Source organism: Polyodon spathula, chromosome 19, assembly GCF_017654505.1.
Source record: "Polyodon spathula isolate WHYD16114869_AA chromosome 19, ASM1765450v1, whole genome shotgun sequence".
Lineage (NCBI taxonomy): Eukaryota > Metazoa > Chordata > Actinopteri > Acipenseriformes > Polyodontidae > Polyodon > Polyodon spathula.
Genome location: NC_054552.1, coordinates 20,113,289 through 20,134,477, shown reverse-complemented (window position 1 = coordinate 20,134,477; position 21,189 = coordinate 20,113,289). Strand labels below are relative to the sequence as shown.

Below are 21,189 nucleotides of genomic sequence, written 5' to 3'. Positions count from 1 at the left end.
TGATTGAAATAAAAAGAAAAAACCTGCACTCTCACCTGATACTGTTACAGATCTTGTGAAGGGTCTGCGTGATTTAAAGACAGGCTCATTTGTGCTGTGTCATGATGAAAATGGGCTGTAATATTTTACATTAAAATGTAATGAACAAATCAAGAATTACAAGAAGCAGAACGAGTCAAATACATGTATGCAAAAAACTGCACTTTCAATCTATAAATTGCGTTTTTTTAATTAATGCATTTTTATTTTTTCTTAGCTCAGCTTTAGGCGGAAGGATATTTAATTTTTTTTTTTTTTATTAAATGTAGTTAGTTAACCCATTTTATTAGTGCAATAAGGCACTTCAGGGTGTGTGATATACCCTAATATGTGATATTAGAGTATATCCCACACCCTGTCATGCCTTATTGCTTACATAGCCATCAAAATGTATTTGATTAGGCTTCACATGCTGGCAAACTTCCAAAAATGTGTCTGATTGAAATAGATATGCATTAGACAATTTGTGTAATTGTATTTCCTTTTCTTATGCTTTTGCATACTGAATTAAAACTGTGTATTGAATTTGATTAATTATCTAATGTGAGAACCAGGTATATAAATCTTTATTGTTTAAGCTTCATTTATATTTATATTATATTTGATACAAAACTTTCTTTTGAAGCACAAATTAAAAAATGTCACAAAAATGTATATAGATTAATGCATGCTTTTATATCCACTAGGATTGACTATTGCAGTGGTCTTTTCATTGAGACTAACCACAACATTATTTCTTTCCTTAAACTTGTACAAAATGCTGCAGCTAGAACTTTTACTCAGGTCACTAGGTGAGAGCATATCACCCCAGTGGCATCTTTACATTGGCTACCAGTTAGCTTTAGAATAGATTTTAAGTTGTTGCTGCTAACTTATAAGGTTTCAAATCGTCTCGCACCTGCTTACCTTAAAGATCTTTTGGAACCCTATGTCCCCACTCGCCCGCTCCAATCACTGGATGCTGGCTTGCTGTCTGTAACTATTATTCAGAAAAATTGTCAGGTGGTAGATCTTTTAGTTATATGGCGCCTAAAGTATGGAACAACTTGCCTATCACAATTAGAGAAGCCCCTTCAGTCAATGTCTTCAAGTCTACACTAAAAACACATTTCTATAGCCTGGCATTTTCATCCAGATGAGCTGATATCCTCTTGCCCCCATATTGTTCCCACTGTTTTTTATTTATTTTTATTTTTTTAATCTAGATTAAAATCATATTTTTTAAAATACAGTTTATATATTCTGTTTTGTTTTTATTCTGTTGTTTTTTTAATGCTTACTGTTGTTCAGTAATATGTATTGTTTTTGCCTTTGTAAAGCACTTTGTGGCAACTTGTTGCAAAAGGCGCTTGTGACAAAGTGCCCGCCCCTGTGTATATTATCTGTTATGTGTTGCGTGTGGTGTGTTTAAATGTTGATGTATAGACATTGGTACACGGGATATGAACATTCGCTCAGCTTCTCCAAACTCCACCTCTCTCTCTTTGTTTATTTTCCTGCTTCTGGTATGGCGCCACCCACTCCGGCCGTCTTTGTGACAGCGCTATATGAAAATAAAATTGAATTGAATTTAAAGTACCGCCATCCCCTAGTGATGCCATTGTCTTTTTGTATTTGTTTGATATTCAGAAAAGGGCAGATTCAGATAAGGACAACAATTAAAGACCTTTGGGTAACTCTTTATATTGTGTGGCATAAATTAACATTAAATAGAGATGCAATTGCATATTAAATTCATGTTAAATTATTATTTAATAAATATGCAATAGCTGATTTCTTGCTAAATGGAAACCAAATGTCAATTGAAAATTGCATATCACATCCATTTATATTACGTTTTGTTACCCTTAAATATGTAATAATTTCCCATTTTTTACATGTTTAATTGAAAGTACAGTTAATCTGACTTAAATGTTAATGGAAATAATAATTCAACGTAAATTTCATATCAATTTCATATCTACTAAATATTATTTTAACATAAATATGTAATTGCGTATCTATTTAATATAAATTGATGCCACCCAATATAAAGCGTTACCGACCTCTGACATACAGTAGCCTTATAAGTGAATTGTAGGTTTTTTGAACCCAGAGAATTTAGGCTTTCTTTTCCCAAAGGGTATGCAAAGGAGTTAGGCACCTTGCAGATGGAAGCTCGTTCTTGATTCGACGAGGCAGGCTCTGTGCTTGTGATTAAGCCCTTGCAAGGGAGGGGGAAGGGATGACTGTGACTGAAAGAAGAAGCTATATTGCTAGGGCTGTAGCAGCAGGGAATGGTTGCTGATGAAGCTGGCTGACTGATTATTTAGGCAGTAAGAGTAGTACTATTCGTCAGGCTCCCAGCTGCATCCCCGAAAGGGTGGGTGTATCTGTGTGTGAGTGTGAAGGGGAGTGGGAGGCCATTTCTCGCTGTTGTCAGAGCACTGCAATTGTTCTCTCTCTCTCTCTCAACAACAGCTCGGTTATTCAAGCTTGTCTACCGAAGCTGCTGGATTCTCTCTTGCTTGTCTCTTTTCTGAACTGCTAGGCCGGTGAGTGGAAGCAGGATGATAGTTTTACTGTTGATGCTGCTCTGTTACTCTGGCTTCTTGCGCTTCACCCTGGGTGAGTAACCACACCGCATCACTTCCCTTCATCTCTCCATCCTTCTATCCACACTCCAGATATAGAGCAGGAGAGTAAGATAGAGCAGAACGATAAAAAGACAGAGAGGCAGGGACATGGGCAGATCATTACAAATCCATGTGTAACTTTTCAATATAACATTGTCTTTATCTAAACATCTGTTATCATTTTGTCTGTCTCCCCACTTTCTATAATGTATATGTATATATTTATCTATCTCACCTCTGTCAATATTGAATATCTGTCAATATATATATAACTATCCATCTATCTAGATTGAATATCTATCAATCTTTCATTGTCTGTATCTTTCTGTTTCGTTATCCTTGAGCGAGTAATCTCATACTTAGCATTGGGATGGGGGCAGAGTTCAAAGTAGTTTCTCTGACCATTTAATGCTTTGATATTAAATATCTCAGTGAGTTCAGGAACTTGGAATAAATAGGGCTTCAAACCAAGATGCCGTACTGTTAGAAAACGTTTCCATGCTTTAAACCTGCTGTTTTCAACCTTTTTTAAAAACTGTACCCCTTCTGTCTCAAGGTTTCAGCTCAAGTACCCCTTTACAAGTTTCGCTCTACTAAATGATACCACAGTTACAATAAAAGGTAGAATACTCTGATTAACAATCTCTTTTTTTTTTTTTTTTTTAAATATATTATTCATGTCACAATGGTTTGGGACCGACAAATTACTGTTCAGGATACCAAACAGTAATTCTTAAAACTTTTAATTATTACTCTTTGGATGAACACAATCAAAAGTATTTGTGAATTGCTTTGGAAACACACTTAATAGCTCTCTATTCTGCAAAGTTATTATACATAGTGCACTGTTAATGTTTACCACGTTACCATTTATTACAAATCATGTGTGCCATTTAAAATGTTTATAAGATCAAAAACATTAACCTCAACAGAAACAGTTATCCAAAAGCAGCATCTTTTTTTAGCTTGATTTGCTTGCTCGCTGGCAAACAATACTTCCTAACTGTCCACTGAGGCTTTGAGAGCACTGTCACTGACTTTCATGGTACAAGTGAAAATCTCCTTCTGACATTTGAAATTTTCTTGCCATCTTTCCAAATATTCAGTAGGTTTTCCGACTAAGCTTACATGATTTGTTTCTATGTGCCTTTTTAATAATGATGGTTTGAACTAGGGGTGCTGTTCACCTGCTGGTGCTGTCAAAAGCTGCTGCAATAATAAATCCTGCTAGTTTCGTGAATGTTATGAGCTGCGTGTGCTGTGCACTGCTTCTTTTTAACATTTCTTTTGAATACAAACCATAATAGACCAATCAGCGCTAACTGTCACAACAGGAGTGGAATATTGTATATATCACACGGTTGGAATCTTGCAAGAGTTGGTTAGTAGCTGGAACACATTAGAAGCACGCAAAGGAATCTATAGAATATCTTTGACGTGAGTGTATACAGTAGAATTATACTTTTAAAAAAAAAGTTGAAAGCTTCATTGAACTTTGTTTATGTTTACCAGTGTCAGCTGCAAGGTGAGAGCGATTGTAGCACAACGAGCCAGAAGTGACCTGCTTTTTGCAGTACACAGTGACATTCTGGACACTCTAGTAGATTCCATTTCCTCGTGAAAAACTAATCAGCTTGACACCAGAGCGCAAGCCAACCATTGGAGCCTGCTGATTGTCCTTGTCTATAATGACTACTGTAAATAAAATACAATGTTCAGCCTGTCTTTACAAGTAAACCAGACATTGCTCAATTGCAGTATTTAACTGATCATAACATTATATGCTACTTTTTTATTTGTTTGCTCTGCAGGTTTTATGGTAGCATGTTGTAAACAGGTGTTGAGGCTGCTTTGTTTTATTGACATGTTTTAACATACCAGCAACTGAATGCATGGGTCAATGTTCCAGAGCTACTGGTTTCACACAGTCATTACAGAGCTCCTCTAAACCAACAGCACACTTGGATATGAGTTTATCTTTGTGGCCCACATGTGGAAATTCTAACTGCAGGTAGACATCTGTAGACTCTTGTTTTTGCTTCCTTCGTTTTTCTTTTGCAAGTAAGAAACTTGAGAAACAATGCACAGGATAATCTGGATGCATTCTATCAAACACAGAAAACGATTCAACTAGCCGCTCTTGCTGTTAATAAAATGCAGCCACGCCTAATATGACAGTGAAAACAAACGTATCGAAATCACATATGCATACAGGTGGATGATAATTGTGAGACTACTGTATAGTGAGACTGTAACCTTTGAGTTGCTTAACAAAAATAAAATATTTATGCGCAGTGGTTTAGAGAGAATATAAAATATAGTTAAAAAAAAATCTTTTCAAGGTCGTTATTTTCTTTTACTTTAATTTTTATTTTTACATTTCTGAGTCGACCTGCAGACCCCCCTATGACCCTTAGAAACCCCAAGGGGTTCGTCTACCCCCAGTTGAAAACCCCTGCTTTAAACTACAAGCTTGTAGAATTGAAGGTAAAGGAGTTTCAACTGAACAAGCGCAGATTAGGTTACATTCCAATCTGTTATTAAAATGATTAGTAATGTTCACCAACAGTGGGGACTGAGTGGACTGGGGGATATGGATATTGTTGGAAATGTACTCTTTGTATTGGATAGATCTAATCACCAGCTTTACAAGCAAACAGCCTATGTTGTTTTTAATACATGTGCTTGTTGTAAAGGAAGCCACTAAGTGATAAATATATTGTTCCTGGATTGATCTCTTATAGAAACTTTGTGTTCTTTTTCTCTTGTGTGCCACAATGTGAGGTCATTTGTTTTATCCCAGTGTCTGCAAAAGCCTTGCAGGTTGTCATACTTCACACAAGCACATTTATTTTGTGCTTGTATGAAGTTTCTAAAGTGTGCAAGGTGCATAGACATGGCATATACAACTAAGAACAAACCTTTTCAAAATGTTTGTATATTGGGGTGTTCCAAGTAACAAATATATTTTCTGTATCCGTAATGAGGTCTACAACAAGCAAAGCAATTTTATTACTGGTATTTTAGTGCACTCCCGGCTCTCAAAATCTAAATCTGAGTGTCAGGAATGTGCTTTGGTGTTTCTTAAACTTTGTGCACATTTGAGTTAAGAGCTTGATAAATGGGACTCTAACTGGTATTAATACTTCAAAAACACCCTAGACATGACTAAACATAAAACATGTGCCTGTAATTGACAGTTTAGCTAAATTATGGCAAATACAAGTATGCCATTACAGTACTCTGGTAAAATGAAAGTTATGGACAAGTCTAAGAGAGAAGCATGCTTTACGCATAAAGCTAGTGGTGTTAAGATTCTCAAAACATTAAATAATCTTATCGGAAGGCACAGAAACAGATATATTTAGAAAAGGTTTGCATTCATAGGATCTATGGAATCAAATCATTTAAACCAACTTCCAGATGGCAGGCCATATTCATGCCATTTACCACAGTATTAAAATTGCACCAAGTAAAAACAAACTGCTATTGTTGCAAAAGCAGCAAGGTATATTAGGAGCTGTTCATTTCCTGAGTTCTTTTTCTGAAGCCTCAACATTTTATTTTCTTTTATAGAAAAAAACAAATAGTGTGTCTAGTTGCTGTCACTTAACTGGGTAGGTAACTAACAGAAAACCTGTAAAAGTGCTTCTCCATTACAGAGGAATATGTAATTTGAAAGGCCAAGGCTGTTCAATGTAATGTCCAGTCAGGGCTTTGTTGAAGTGTAATACAGTTAGTTGTATCCTGTAAGGGCTAACCACAAGAACAGGAAAGTGGCATGGGATTGATTGTTACCCCAAGACCCAACCCCCAACTAATCCAAAAGATCCCTGTGACACAACCTTGCTCAACCTCTTTGTTAATCACCATGATTGGCAGATGGGTCAAAACAGGGCTTTGAACCCCGCGCAGGATCAAGCATGCATCCGATAGCCAGCTCGAATCTCCCCTGTCACACCTGCTAAGAAGTCTTGTTAGTTTAGTTTGAAGAAAATATTTTGAATGTTCTGATTGGTGTATACAAAATAACTTTGTCTTATTTTACTGAATCTTCTCTTGTTGCCACTTTGCCCTGCTTTCAACTTAATTTGTGCCTGTTATCATTTATCCTACACAGTACTATGTACCCATTCGATCCTATTCTAATAAGCTCAATATGAAAGCTCTGCAAATCTACTGCAATAGAATACTATGCCTTTGTACAGTATATCAATGCAGTAAGTAATTTTGCTAGTCTGCAGTATGTCCTAATAGGTATTGTATTTCTAAGATGTGTGTTTAGCTGTGCTAATGCGGCAAGACTATACAGGGGTAGAAGGTTTTTAAATTCAAACACATGATTTAGCTTACAGTCCACCTTTGTGAAGCTGCTGAGGGTTTAACACTGTAACATTTAAAATACATTATTTCAGTGTCATATTTGTACAACTACAGTATATATTGTTGTTCCTTATAAATACACTTGAAAATGGGTATATATTTTTGCTGGGACCCGAGAGGTTGCAGCATCTGCTGTACTTTATATGTTTAGAAATTCCTGATTTTGATATAAATTTTTTGATTTATAATGAGGTAATGAATCATGTGCAGGGTCTCTTCTTATAAGAGAAGCCAGTTTGCAGGTTTTGAGCAGCTTTGATTTGCAGTCCTCTCATCCAAACTGCACAAGATAAGAGACACCCTAGACACAATGTATTACCTTATATTAATTATACTTTTCTGGTTGTTATTGGCATTTTTGATACACAAAGCTCACATTAAGGGCCTCATGCACTAAACAGCGATAACCAGTTTACCACGCAGTAAGCCCGTTACTGTGTGTTTTGTACACCTGCTATACTGTATTCACTAACCAGAGGCAAATGACTTTGCAAGTGAAATGAATCACGTGGTAAAAGATATAGCATGTGAGTCATTTACATGCAATTAATAATGGTAATCCATGGAAATGTATATAAATTCTCTTCCCTAATACCACGAGGGAGGGACTTGTTATAAAAACCATATTTACTTAAAGGTGCTAACTTTCCTAAATCTCTCAGCACGTGTTAAGTTTACCACTTATTGAAACCAGTCAGTGTCTGTCTAAATCACAATATAAATAGAGCAGACCACAAGTACTGCTGTGTGGGAAACATGATAACAGCGTATATCTGCTTTCAGGTACTGTATTCAAGTTTTTCCAGGACAAACGAGTGCCCGTGTTCCACAGAACACTACAAATAAAATGTCAAATATAGGCTACATAGGATGTACTTCGCTGGTTTTGTGGATTAAGATGGCAATATTTTAACAGTGTTGTAATACTGTACATAAAGATATGATTCTGAAAACTTACCAAAAGATGACTGCACGTGAACTGTATTACATAATAATTTTCTTTATTCCAATTCCAAACGTGTTGCTTTCTCAATGCAAGATCCATTGCAGGAATAGACAGTGCTGTATAAAACCTCATGATGTACTGTATTTTCTCCATTATGACGTTGTACTGCCGAAATGACCATGAGACAGTTGTGCTCTTTTAACACATGAATTACACTGAATTATTTCAGCCCTGAAAACATTAGCATTTTTGTCATGGAAAAGACAACAGTTAGTACTGCACAAATTGTGACTAGCCTGCAGCCTGTCGAAATTGCCAGATAAGCATCTGGAAGGTTGATAAGTTACTGGGTTTTTCTAAACTGTTCAAAACACTTTCATGGAAACAAATCTATAACAATTCAACAAGGACACTCTGGAGTCCTCAGCACAATTGCAAGTATTATGAAATAGGAGCAGTAAAAATTGAATTGAAATCTACTTTAATTGTAAGAAATCAAATAAGTATTCTTATAGGATTCCTCGAAAAACCTGCTGGAGCTCCTGGAAACAGTGTCTCACAATTTACATTCAGAGCTCAAACTGGAGCCTTTCTGAGGGTGGGAGGCCAGGTTTTCGTCCCGTCCCATCCCCCTCCCCCCCACCGGCTCCAGCTCCCCTCGATTTGATTCTCTTCATTTGTATTTTTCTTAATACATTGGTGACCTTATCTTTAAAGAACAGCAAAAAATGTTGATTGGTTTTATATCGAATTTCAGAACTGCTAGCTGTTATTTGAGGATGATTGTTATCCAGATGTAGACAGATGGTGGGTTTTAAAAAAAATTGAACAGCTTGTCAAAGTAGAAAGAAAGAAAAACAGCAGGGGAAAGCAACTATAGCTGCAGGCTCATTTGCATTTAGATTAGTGCAAGTGATTCTAACTGTATCCTGTAAGTGAAAGATCAATACAAACAGAACCACTTCTAATCTGGTATCGCTGCCTTCTTGATAAAAAGGAAAGTGGCATCTTGCTTCTGTCCCATTTCTTGCTTTAGTCCACATTTTGACAAAAGGCTAATAGAGGTGAAACCAGGCTTCATGACATTCTTCCAACTACACCTCTCATAACAGCACCCTCATAATGCCCTTATTGTTTTATAGTTGAGCCTTTTGTTATCTGGATTTTATTATCACACAGGGGAAGCCGATTCATAGAAAAAACAAAACAGGAAAAGGATATTTTTCAAAGTCATTTAGCTGGATATTATTACATTGCATTTTTCCCCTAAATAAAGCAAAACTAATATGCATGGGAATAAACCACATTTCAGCGTAAGTGGTTTCGGAGGTCATTTCTAGACAGAAAGGTCTACTGTAAAGCTATTGAATGCAAAGGCTACTTTACCACATAAACAAATAAACTTCACCTGATATATTAGAGACAAATCAAATGACAAATGTATATTATCTTGCAATGAGTAACCTACAGACCTTGATGAAGCACCTCTGTTTGGATTGAGAGTACCATAGCATAGCTTTGTTCAAGGGAATATATATAATCAACACACTGAAACAACTTACACAAGCCATGTTAAGATTTTTTGTTCCTGCATTGAGCCGTCTGCTATGTATTAGAGGTTGAGACATTGGGTAATATACTCAATTTAAACTGACACAAAGAATGATTTTTCCCCTTCTATATACCATTTCAAACAGGCAGTTGTGAAAGAAAGCCTGTTATTTTACTTTATGTTGATGATTCAATAATACACCATAGAGGCACATTGTTGAAGATGTGGATTTTGTCAAACATTTTTATCACAATTTAAATAGAGTATTTACTAATAAAACAATTGACATCAAACTGAAGAGATTATAACATTTAAACTTAGTGGGCCTCTGACACCCACAGGACACAGCTCTGGTGCATAATCATTCTAATCTCAATCTCAGTAATTAAACATTGCTGTTACCCAAATGACTTCCAGTACAAGTCCTTCCACAGTCCTTTTGTCAAACATCAGAATCTGAAATTGTATGACCACATTATGAAGGGGAGCACTGATATATTCCCTCGCTGAACCAAACCACAAGCCAATATATTTCAATTCAATTGAGTTCAGTGCTGCCTTATTGGCATGATGGTTCAGCAGGTACTGCATTGATGGACCTATTGCATACAGTGCAGTGCTTTATTTAAAAACAATAAACAACAAAGTACAACTCTTGGCCCCATTTAGCTGCTAGGGATATATGCAGCCATAACAAGAGGACACATGCATAAGAAATAGAGTGTATCCTGCTGCATTCCAGTGTCACTGAGGCTAACGATTTGTAGACTTACAGAGAGAGCTACATTTTAAAGAGTGCAGTTCTTATTTTACAATTGAACAGAATATAGTTATTTTGATATATAAACAAGAAGTTGGATCTAAATATGAATCATGGCTATTCACCAATAAACAACTGTCCCCTCTACAACAAATCTTATCACCTTGTTATACATGCATGTTGGGAGGGTTCTTTAATAGCTACATTCCAAACCAAAGTTACTTTTAGTAACATTTTGTAATTGTTTTATTTGAGATCGATTGTAAAAGTAGCTGTTGGGTTGTGGTTTTCAATTTCTCCAGCACCCCAATTCAAATCACATTAGAACAGTAAAGTATAAGGAATAAGCCGTTGTTGATGTGGTCTACCATGTGACTCCCCAGGCCTGACCGAGCTCACCTCCTTTGCCAAGACTGAGGACCGCCTCTTTAAGCATCTCTTCAAGGATTATCAGAAGTGGGTTCGGCCTGTGGAGCACCTCAATGGGACAGTGAAGGTGAAGTTTGGACTGGCAATCTCCCAGCTTGTAGACGTGGTGAGCATTCTTCATTATAAACCTCAGGGACACTTCATAGAAACATGAAAACATAGGAAACCTTTGTAATATTATCATCAAGAAACCTTACCAGAACCATTAACAGACTACTTTATAGTCTTTATGCAATAGCACATTGGTACTAGTATTTGTTCATTGGACAAAATCAGCGTTTACAGTGTTGCAATACATTTGCATCACATTATTCAGTCTTTCTTAAAATGTTTGTGTTTCAACTCAATGTCCATAGGTTTTATTGCCTAAATATAATTTGAGAAATACACCCTGTAATAAAGAAGATTCACCATGAACATTTATTGAGTATTGTAGTTACCCTTATACAAGTTTACCATAGTATAAGCAGAGCAAAGTGTAATAAAGCACAGTGAAAGCATGGTTAAGTATAGGTAAACTTTGTGACCCCAGAGAGGTATAGTAAAGAATATAAAAAAGGAAAACCAGGGTAAATACATATGTATTGTAAACATAGGAAAAGCACAATAAAGCTAGATAACCTTGAAAAAGTATTATTATTATTATTATTATTATTATTATTATTATTATTATTATTATTATTATTATTATTTAGTCATTTAGCAGACACATTTATCCCAAGCGACTTACAGACACTTGGGGGTGAACTATACACCACAACTGCTGCTGCAGGCACTTACAATAGGAACTCTCATCCAAAGTATTCTAAGAATAACCCACAAGCCAGAGCAAACTACTAGAGGAACAGATGGTTGAATAAGTGTGAGTGAATCTCCTCCCCCTGCCAGTCTATTGACAGTGTTGAGACCATTTCACTAATGATGTGTCCTTGGAATTCTCACGTTAACCTCCTTAACCATTCCTCTGACAGCAGGGCAGAACCTCTCAGTCACAGCTGGTTAGACCATGGAGAGTTCAAACAACTTTATAATCTCTGTCTGTTTCACATTTGCAAATATGATGAAATATAATTGTGATATTTTTTGCCTGACTCAAATCTCAAACCTTTTTGAAGATTTTAACTGTGTATAGCTGAGATTCATTTCAGTTTAGTACGTTTGAGTTCAAACTTTAAAAGGATGCTGCTACATTTTCAGTATATTTATTTTCTTACTTTAATAATAACCTATGGTGTTTCATTTACTGCTTGTGTTTTCTTTAGCTTGACATTTGCTAGCCATTTCTAAAAGCTGCATACCAGGGGCAATGTTTTATCTCTCTGAAACTGTGAGTAAGTAAATGGAAAATGTAACAAATCACAGTTTCTGAGGGGATGGAAATTAAAGCTGCACACCCCTAGTGTTGATTTTTCTAATCACATGAGGCAGGAATTCAGATTAAAAACTGACGTTTTTGTTGGAGTAGTTGGTAGGTGTTGAATGATGTGATGAGGAGGTTTGATTAATTATTATTTTAATAATTACAAACAGACTTGACTGGTGATTGCCATTACAGTACTAAATCAATAATTACAAACAGTACTAAATCAGAGACCAGGCAGGACTTGCTCACTGGAACTACCACCACAAGTACGGTGGCCCATTGATACACATTAGTAGGAATGTTTCCTTTATGAATATTCTTCAGTAGGCATCGTACAGAATTATTTACGACAATAGAGGGTGATAGAGAATGCTCATACAAGGTTGAAGAGCATATAATGAATACTTTATTATGGAAATGCAGATGATATAAAATATCCTTTCAAATCCATTCTTTTTTATTATGCTTTAATAAAAAAAAATCTCTAATTCTGTCGATACTGCATGTATGTATTAGAATAGCACAAGATTTAAAGTGTTTCGGCATGAACCAAGATGCTTTTTGCAGTGACTCTAAATTAATTAGCCAGACAAAATATACACTGGGAGAGATAAATAAACACTGCATGAGTGGGGTAGGTATTTCACCATGCTTTCTAAATATCTTGGTATTCTACACTAGATAGCTCATATCTACAGAAGAGTCTGAGCAAGTGTAGTGGTGTCACTAATATTATTAATTTACTACCAATGTAGAATGGTTTCAAGACTTGTTAGAGAGTAGTATATATTTTCACCAACATTATTCATACTGTACTTATTTAGTATTTCTGGGCTCCAGTGCATCCCCTTGCAGACTTCAGTTACATATAGTTATATATATATATATATATATATATATACATATATATATATATATATATATATATATATATATATATATATATATATATATATATAATATATATATATACCTATATATATATCTCTATCTATATATATAGTATTGATCATATATATATGTATACTATATATATATTATATATATATTATATATATATATATAATATATATAGTATAATAACCTATTAAACTATACTGACATAATATTATATTTTATATCTCATCTAGTTTCTTGATATAGTATAATGTGGACTTTTTTATAGAACTATCATAACAATATTTATATTTTGGTCACCATGGGATAGCAATATCTAGATTTCTCAAATAACCCATAATAGTATGTGATTAATAGAATTCAACATGCACAACTCATCAACGACTGTTGTAGTATGAATTTAAACAAACATAATTTAAATTTTGGTCACCATGGTTTAAGCTAAATGAGTTTTCTCAAACAACCCATAACTAGTATCTGATAATAGATGTTGGTACGCACACAACATCTGTGTAGCATGACTTAAGCATTATATATATATATATAAATTCTATATATATATGATTATACTATATATTATCATTGTTGATTTCAGTTGTCTGAACCTTACTTTTTAATTAAATGGGGGATGAGAAAAACCAGCTGATGACAACAAATGTGTGGATGAAACAGGTAGGTGTGTTTCTCTACTTTTTATTAAACAAGTAGATACATCAGATACATCTTGTATAAAATATCCAGTAAACAAAAAGGGGTCCTCAACACTGCTAATGAAGAGCTGCTAACCCTGCTTAGGCATGTGAGGCAGGAGTACTCACAGTGCCTCACAATGTCAGGAGACAGTCACTAACTCACCATCCAGAGTGACTTTAGTTTGTCTAACATGCATTTATATGATTTACACTGAACAAAAACATAAATGCAACATGCAACATTTTCAAAGATTTTACTGAGTTACAGTTCATATAAGGAAATCAGTCAATTGAAATAAATTTGTTAGGCCCTAATCTATGGATTTCACATGACTGGGAATACAGCTATGCATCTGTTGGTCACAGATACCTTAAAAAAAAAGGTAGGGGCGTGGATCAAAAAACCAGTCAGTATCTGGTGTGACCACCATTTGCCTCATGCAGCGCGACACATCTCCTTCGCATGGAGTTGATCAGGCTGTTGATTGTGGCCTGTGGAAAGTTGTCTCACTCCTCTTCAATGGCTGTGCGAAGTTGCTGGATATTGGCGGGAACTGGAACACGCTGTCGTACACATCGATCCAGAGCATCCCAAACATGCTCAGTGGGTGACATGTCTGGTGAGTATGCAGGCCATGGAAGAACTGGGACATTTTCAGCTTCAAGGAATTGTGTACAGATCCTTGCGACATGGGGCCGTGCATTGAAAACATGTGGTGATGGCGTCGGATGAATGGCATGACAATGGGCTTCAGGATCTCGTCATGGCATCTCTGTGTATTCAAATTGCCATCAATAAAATGCAATTGTGTTTGTTGTCCGTAGCTTATTCCTGCCCATACCATAACCCCACCACCACCATGGGGCACTATGTTCACAACTTTGACATCAGAAAACCGCTCGCCCACACGACGCCATACACGCTGTCTGCCATCTGCCCGGTACAGTTGAAACCGGGATTCATCCATGAAGAGCACACTTCTCCAGCATGCCAGTGGCCATCAAAGGTGAGCATTTGCCCACTGAAGTTGGTTACGACGCCAAACTGCAGTCAGGTCAAGACCCTAGTGAGGATGACAAGCATGCAGATGAGCTTCCCTGAGACGGTTTCTGACAGTTTGTGCAGAAATTCTTTGGTTGTGCAAACCCAGAGTTTCATCAGCTGTCCGAATGGCTGGTCTCAGATGATCCCACAGGTGAAGAAGCTGGATGTGGAGGTCCTGTGTTGGCGTGGTTACACTTGGTCTGAGGTTGCAAGGCCGGTTGGATGTACTGACAAATTCTCTAAAATGACTTTGGAGGCGGCTTATGGCGGCTTAGAGCTAACAGCTCTGGTAGACATTCCTGCAGTCAGCATGCCAATTGCTCGCTCCCTCAAAACTTGAGACCTCTGTGGCAGTGTGTTGTGTGACAAAACTGCACATTTTAGAGTGGCTTTTTATTGTCCCCAGCATAAGGTGCACCTATGTAATGATCATGCTGTTTAATCAGCTTCTTGATATGCCACACCTGTCAGGTGGATGGATTATCTTGGCAAAGGAGAAATGCTCTCTAAAAGGGTTGTAAATAAATTTGTGCCCAAAATTTGAGAGAAATAAGCTTTTTGTGCATATAGAAAATTTCTGGGATCTTTTATTTCAGCTCATGAAACATGGGACCAACACTTTACATGTTGTGTTTATATTTTTGTTCAGTGTAGAACACTGATCAAGGCATGAGCTGAAACACTTGTCTGCTTGTCATTCAAATGCTTTATTGAGATCCTAATACATGGAGAAGACACATGGACAGAATTGAATTAGAGGAACTTCTTTAAAAAATATTCTTGGTCAGTGTTATTAAGTGGACTTCTTTACATTAGTGTACAACTTCACACTTTTTCTGGGTCATGTGCATCCAATACTTACCAATGCTGATGGGATTAATTGCAGGGTCAAAGGTATCATTAAAACCTTTATGTTTAACATCTGCAAATATAGTTTAATTGTAATCCCTGTGCTTAAACTCATGACATCTCAGAAGATACATAAATTAGAAACCAGCAGTAAAATATACAGCTAAAAATCCAAGAGGGAATAATTAGCTGGTACCCAGTGGTATTGCAAGAGATAACCAAATCAGGAGGTTACCTGAAATAAAAGAACAGACTTGTGCCAGTAATTTTGCAATTAAAACGCAACAAGTCGCAAAATTTCTGTAAACATTAAAACATCAACCCACAAATTACACCAAGCTACTAAAATAACCCCAGTTAAGACAAATAATCTCTAAAAAGCCAGAAGCCTAACTATCGTAGTTCCCACTTATAGTTCCCAATAAAAGGATTTAAAACAAACACAACTTAACTTTGAGCATTCAACACAATATAAAAGTGGCTTGCCGTCGGTCACCAACTACACAGTCGATGCTCATAATTTAAAAAGCACACATACAATTAGCCTAGATGTAGACCACCACCTCTACAATCCAATGTGTGTAGTTTCTGCCTTGGTGAAACCGACTCGCTGTAGTTTCGTAGCACCATTACAGTCGTGCCTCATCTGCTTCTCTTTCGGGTGAGTTATATCTGCTTCTTTCACTCTTCTGTTAATCCTTGCAACTCGTTCTTCCTCTTTACCATCTCGGCCTGTCTTGTCTCTGTTGCTTCTCCCTAATTGAGCTGGTCTTATGGCCACAGCTGTTCTAGGGGCGGGTCTCTACTTGTTCCTATTGGTTATATCTGTCTCGCTCCAACAAAGTAGTTGGTTAGGGTGGTTTGTCCGTATAATGTTTTAATGACATAACAACTATGCATTTAGAATACAGTACTAAAAGTCCGTTTTAAAACCCATGGACTAGCTTAGGACTTACTGTCATCCCAATGTCTTGTCTATTTATGTATCATTTTCAACATGCCCAGAAGTTTTCAAACACTATGTTTTATCTTGGGGTGTGTGGAGGAGCCATTACTTGTATTCATACACGTAATCAGACATCTACAGTTTCCATTTACTAGTAGAACAGGGATAAAACTGACATTGCCATAAAAAAAAAAAAAAAAAAAAAAAAAACAAACAAACTGTGAAATAGTGTGTACAATTGAGTGAACAGCTTTGCATTTATGTATTACTTGTACTCAAAAAAAAAAAAAAAAAAAAACATATCCATTAATGCATGCTTTCTTTACTCTTTATTCGGACCAAGCATAATTTTACCACTAAAAAGTGTTGCTGTTTGCTGGACTCCAAAGCACAATGTCCTTGTATTGTGGAGACCCTGAACTGAACACAGTATCCAAGTGTGGTCTCACCAGAATATTATACAACCTTGTCATAACCAAGCAATCTGTTAACTGTTTGAACTGTATCTCCATACTGTCTGGTTGTTGACCAAAATGCATCACTATTACAGCCCCAAGGTCTTTCTTGTGATGGGCCTGTTTTAGTTCTATACCACCAATTTGTTATTTGTTATTTGTTATTATTGCAGTGTAAAACATTTATTAACAATTACATTTTAATTTGTCACAATTCATCCTAGTTTAAAATGTCTAAATCCTTTTAAATTCACGAGTCTGCATCGCAATCACTACTGCCTATCACCCGCCTGGGGTCACAAGTTCATCAGCTCCAGGGCTGCTGAATCAAGGCAAGCTTTTCATGAACAATTTTAATAAGCAAAACATATGCGCTTCACAAATGGACGGGGGGGGGGGGAGGGGGGTGACAATCATCTGTACTTCTGCCCTGAGTTTAGCTAACCAATCGCCATCAGTGAACAAATAGTCAAATCAATGTATCTGTGCTAATAAACCGGTGCCGCATCTCCATTATGTTGTCAGTCCTGAGTAAATAATGTACTCTGGATATTGCGACTAGCGTAACCAAGGTCTCAATTGGTGACTAAATTGACCTTTTAGGGTCATATAAAAGTATCAACATTTTCTGAAAGTGTACAAAGCGCACTCAGGGAGGATGTGGGTCAAGGGCAATGTACGCATTTTGATTAAAAAAATTAAATTTTGATATACACTACCGGTCAAAAGTTTTAGAACACCTCCATTTTTCCAGTTTTTATTGAAATTTACGCAGTTTAATGTCTCAATGTACTCTGAAATTAAAGCATAGAACAAATAAACAATTGGAGATAAAAAAAGAAATTATGGAATCATTTTGTTTAACAAAATTTAATCTAAATTTTTGACTCATTAAAGTATCCACCTTTTGCAGATATAACAGCTGAACACACTTGTGGCATTCTTTCTACAATGGAAATCAAATATTGTTCGGAAAGTTCTTCCCAACACTGTTGCACAAGTTCCCACAAAATGTGTTGCACTTGTAGGTTGCTTTACTTTCACCCTTCTGTTCAGTTCATGCCAAACCAGCTCAATGGGGTTTAAGTCTGGAGACTGTGCTGACCATTCCATGATTTGAAGCCTACCGTCTTGTTCTTTTCTTCTAAGGTAGTTCTGACATAGCCTGGAGGTATGTTTTTGGTCATTATCTTGCTGTAGAATGAACCCCTGACCAACTAGACATATACCAGAGGGTATTGCATGGCGCTGTAAAATGCTGTGGTAGCTGTTTTGGTTCAGGGTGCCACTCACTCTGTGCAAGTCGCCGACTCTGGATCCAGCAAAAGAAGCCCAGACCATCACGCTTCCTCCTCCATGTTTGACGCCTATTCGACGGCGTACAAAAAACCTTGTGATGAACCAAAGTTTTCAAATTTTGATTCATCGGTCCATAAGACAACCTTCCAGTCTTCAGTAGTCCACTGGCGGTGCTTCATGGCCCAGGCAAGCCTCTTTTTCTTATTTTGCCATCTTAACAATGGCTTTCTTACTGCCACTCGACCTGTCAAACCTGCAGCTCGAAGACTTCTCTTCACAGTTGAAAGTGAGACTTGCTTACTTCGACCAGTGTTAAGCTGTGCTTGAAGCTGTTGTCCTGTGAGCTGCCTATCACGCAAGCTGTTGACTCTCAGAAACTTGTCTTCTGATTCTGTTGTGGCTTTGGGTCTGACAGACCTCTTCCTGTCAGAGTTTCCTCCAGTTTCCAAGTGCCACAATGGTGTAGGAAACTGTACTCACTGACACCTTGGCTTTCTTTACAATTTCTCTAAAGGAAAGACCTGCACTTTTAAGGGTTATAATGGTCTGTCTGTCTTCCTTTGTTAATTGCCTTTTTCTCGCCACTATGATAGCAATATACTACTTCCTGCAGTACAATACTGTCCAAATAATGCTTAAGAGGGTGTAGTAACACAGTCTGTCCCAGCACTGCTTTTATACAGACAGGGGGTTTGTAAGTAATCAACAAAAGTTGGGACACCTGTAGAAATTGTTAGCATCAACTTTCAATGTTTAATTTACTTCCATTGCTGCAGAATAGCTGTAAGTTGTTAACCCATTACTTGTTCCCTGAAAAAGGCCTTTTTGCATAACTCTGAAATGTACATTATTTTTAAGTTTTTGGTAACCTAAACTTTTTTTTTAACCTCTGGCAGTTTATAGCTTACCTTTGTACCATTTTAGGTTATTCACTGGACTTGAACTGCTTAAATTCCAATAAAAACTAGAAAAATGGGGGTATTCTAAAACTTTTGACCGATAGTGTAGCTTGAAATATTAGCAGACCTTTTGAAAAAGTACTATAGCCACCACAGATGTCATTTTTGTAACAGTTCATTATATTTTAATCTAAACTCAAGCTGTGCAGAAACATTGCTATGCATATTCTTACGCATTCAATTTAAATATCATGTGTAATTCATATTTTTTCAATGCGTAAAATACCCAGTACACAGCTTATCTGGAGTGCTGGTCAGTACCGTGTGAAGGAATCAGATATTGTGTTTATTTTTTAATACAATCCTCTGCAGCTGTCACCTTGCCCTATTAAACACCAGCTGATTCTAAATGCACACAGAGCACCAGTTCTGAGGCATTTGCCATTACTAAAAGACATATGAAATGGCAGTCCTTTCATACATTTAATAAATATTACCTGTCATGCACTTTCATTCAGTATATAGGTTTGAAATATTCAGTTTTGAATGAAGCAGATGTTACAGCAAACATGTGTTTCCATTTCAAAATATGACCTCTGATACTATACTAAGTTAAAGAAAGTTCTCAGCTTGCCTTCCTTGCCTTCCAGGAAGTCTTTTACTGGCCTGAAAGGGTGGGTACAACTTTATCCTCCAGATAAAATGACCCAGGAAGGGAAAACAAAAGCACTAGATTTCTTTAATCTGGTGCAGTACCAAATAAAGTGCTACCCCATTATAATGCATCTGTCGGGGTACATAATTTAGAAACAGCGTTATTTGTGATTCGCCTTATAATGAATATTGGCATTTTTGTTCCAGAAATGATTTACAATGCCCCCAAGCCACATTAATATTGTAGTGTATAGTGGAAAATGAAAGAAGGAGACACACACAATTTGCAGGTACTCGAATTTACGGTTTATTGGGGGGATTATTCCCGACCCCTGTTAGCTTGTGCCACACCAAAAACAACTTGAACTCTCAGAGCAGCACATTCACACAGCAGCTTGTTTCACTGGGTTCTGCCCCCACTGATGTGGGCATATACTTTCATGTTCCTGCCTTCCTGTTGACATTCATGCAGAAACGAAGCAAATAAATCAGTCTAATTCATTGCCTTTAGCTCAGCACTGTTTTTCCCTAGCGAAGCCCTCTTTAGAGTCAATCTTAGCAAGAAAACCTCTTAGTTTTCTTTCATCTTTTAGCCGTCTACACAATGTAGATTCTGCAACATTTATATCTTTTGAAACTGCTGCTTGAGTTTCATCGCTTCTTACTCTGTCCACAGCATCGAGTTCCATTTTAACAGAGAAAGATTTTTGTCTTTTGCAGTCTGTCATGGTTTGTACTGTATATCTGGAACTTTCACCCAATGTTTGAGAGTCAGATTGCATTATGGGAGAAATGGGAGCCACGACCTTACCATGCTATAACTGATTCTGCACTATAATAGATCGCATTGTAACAGGGGAGCACTGTATCTGTTTAAAATGAAAATATGTGTTTGCTAAAACAGGTGTTTCTTTCAAAACTACACCTTTTAGACCTACATAGTGAATGGATGTGCATGGCGGGGAAAATGTTGTGGCAAGTGCACCTGCTCCCTTCCCTCCTATATGAAGTGCACACAGCCCCCTCCCTCCCTTCACTATGAATCTGAAAGAGCAAGCAGTCTCTTAATAAACCCCAGCAAGTCTGACAGGCAATGGGATACATCAATACACAGTCACAGAGCCCTCTGTAAATTACTATGGAGGAAATGAAGGCCAACAGGATTTATTATGCATTAAAGTGATGGTGAGTCTGGCCATTTATATGCTGCTTGGCTAGTTCATATTATAACAGGCTTTACTGCCTTCACTACCCACATGACGAAGAGGACAATGCTTTGTTGGACACTGCTGGCATGTGGCTAGGGAAAGGGATTAGATTGGCTCTTCTGTAAGTGCTCAGTGTGTTTATATGTGAAATAGATACA

At 36.9% G+C, this 21,189-nt stretch overlaps 1 protein-coding gene across 1 annotated transcript in view; it reads left to right on the top strand.

Annotated features, from left to right (window-relative positions):
- The first annotated feature begins 2,329 nt into the window (after window positions 1-2,329).
- The window catches only part of LOC121295072 (neuronal acetylcholine receptor subunit alpha-5-like), a 32,737-nt gene continuing 13,877 nt past the window's right edge, over window positions 2,330-21,189 (top strand). Inside the window, exons 1-3 of the mRNA XM_041219385.1 lie at window positions 2,330-2,646; window positions 10,679-10,829; window positions 13,611-13,656. Of these exons, the coding sequence (XP_041075319.1) occupies window positions 2,589-2,646; window positions 10,679-10,829; window positions 13,611-13,656 (255 nt within the window). The 5' untranslated portion in view covers window positions 2,330-2,588. The remainder of the gene's footprint in view (window positions 2,647-10,678; window positions 10,830-13,610; window positions 13,657-21,189) is intronic.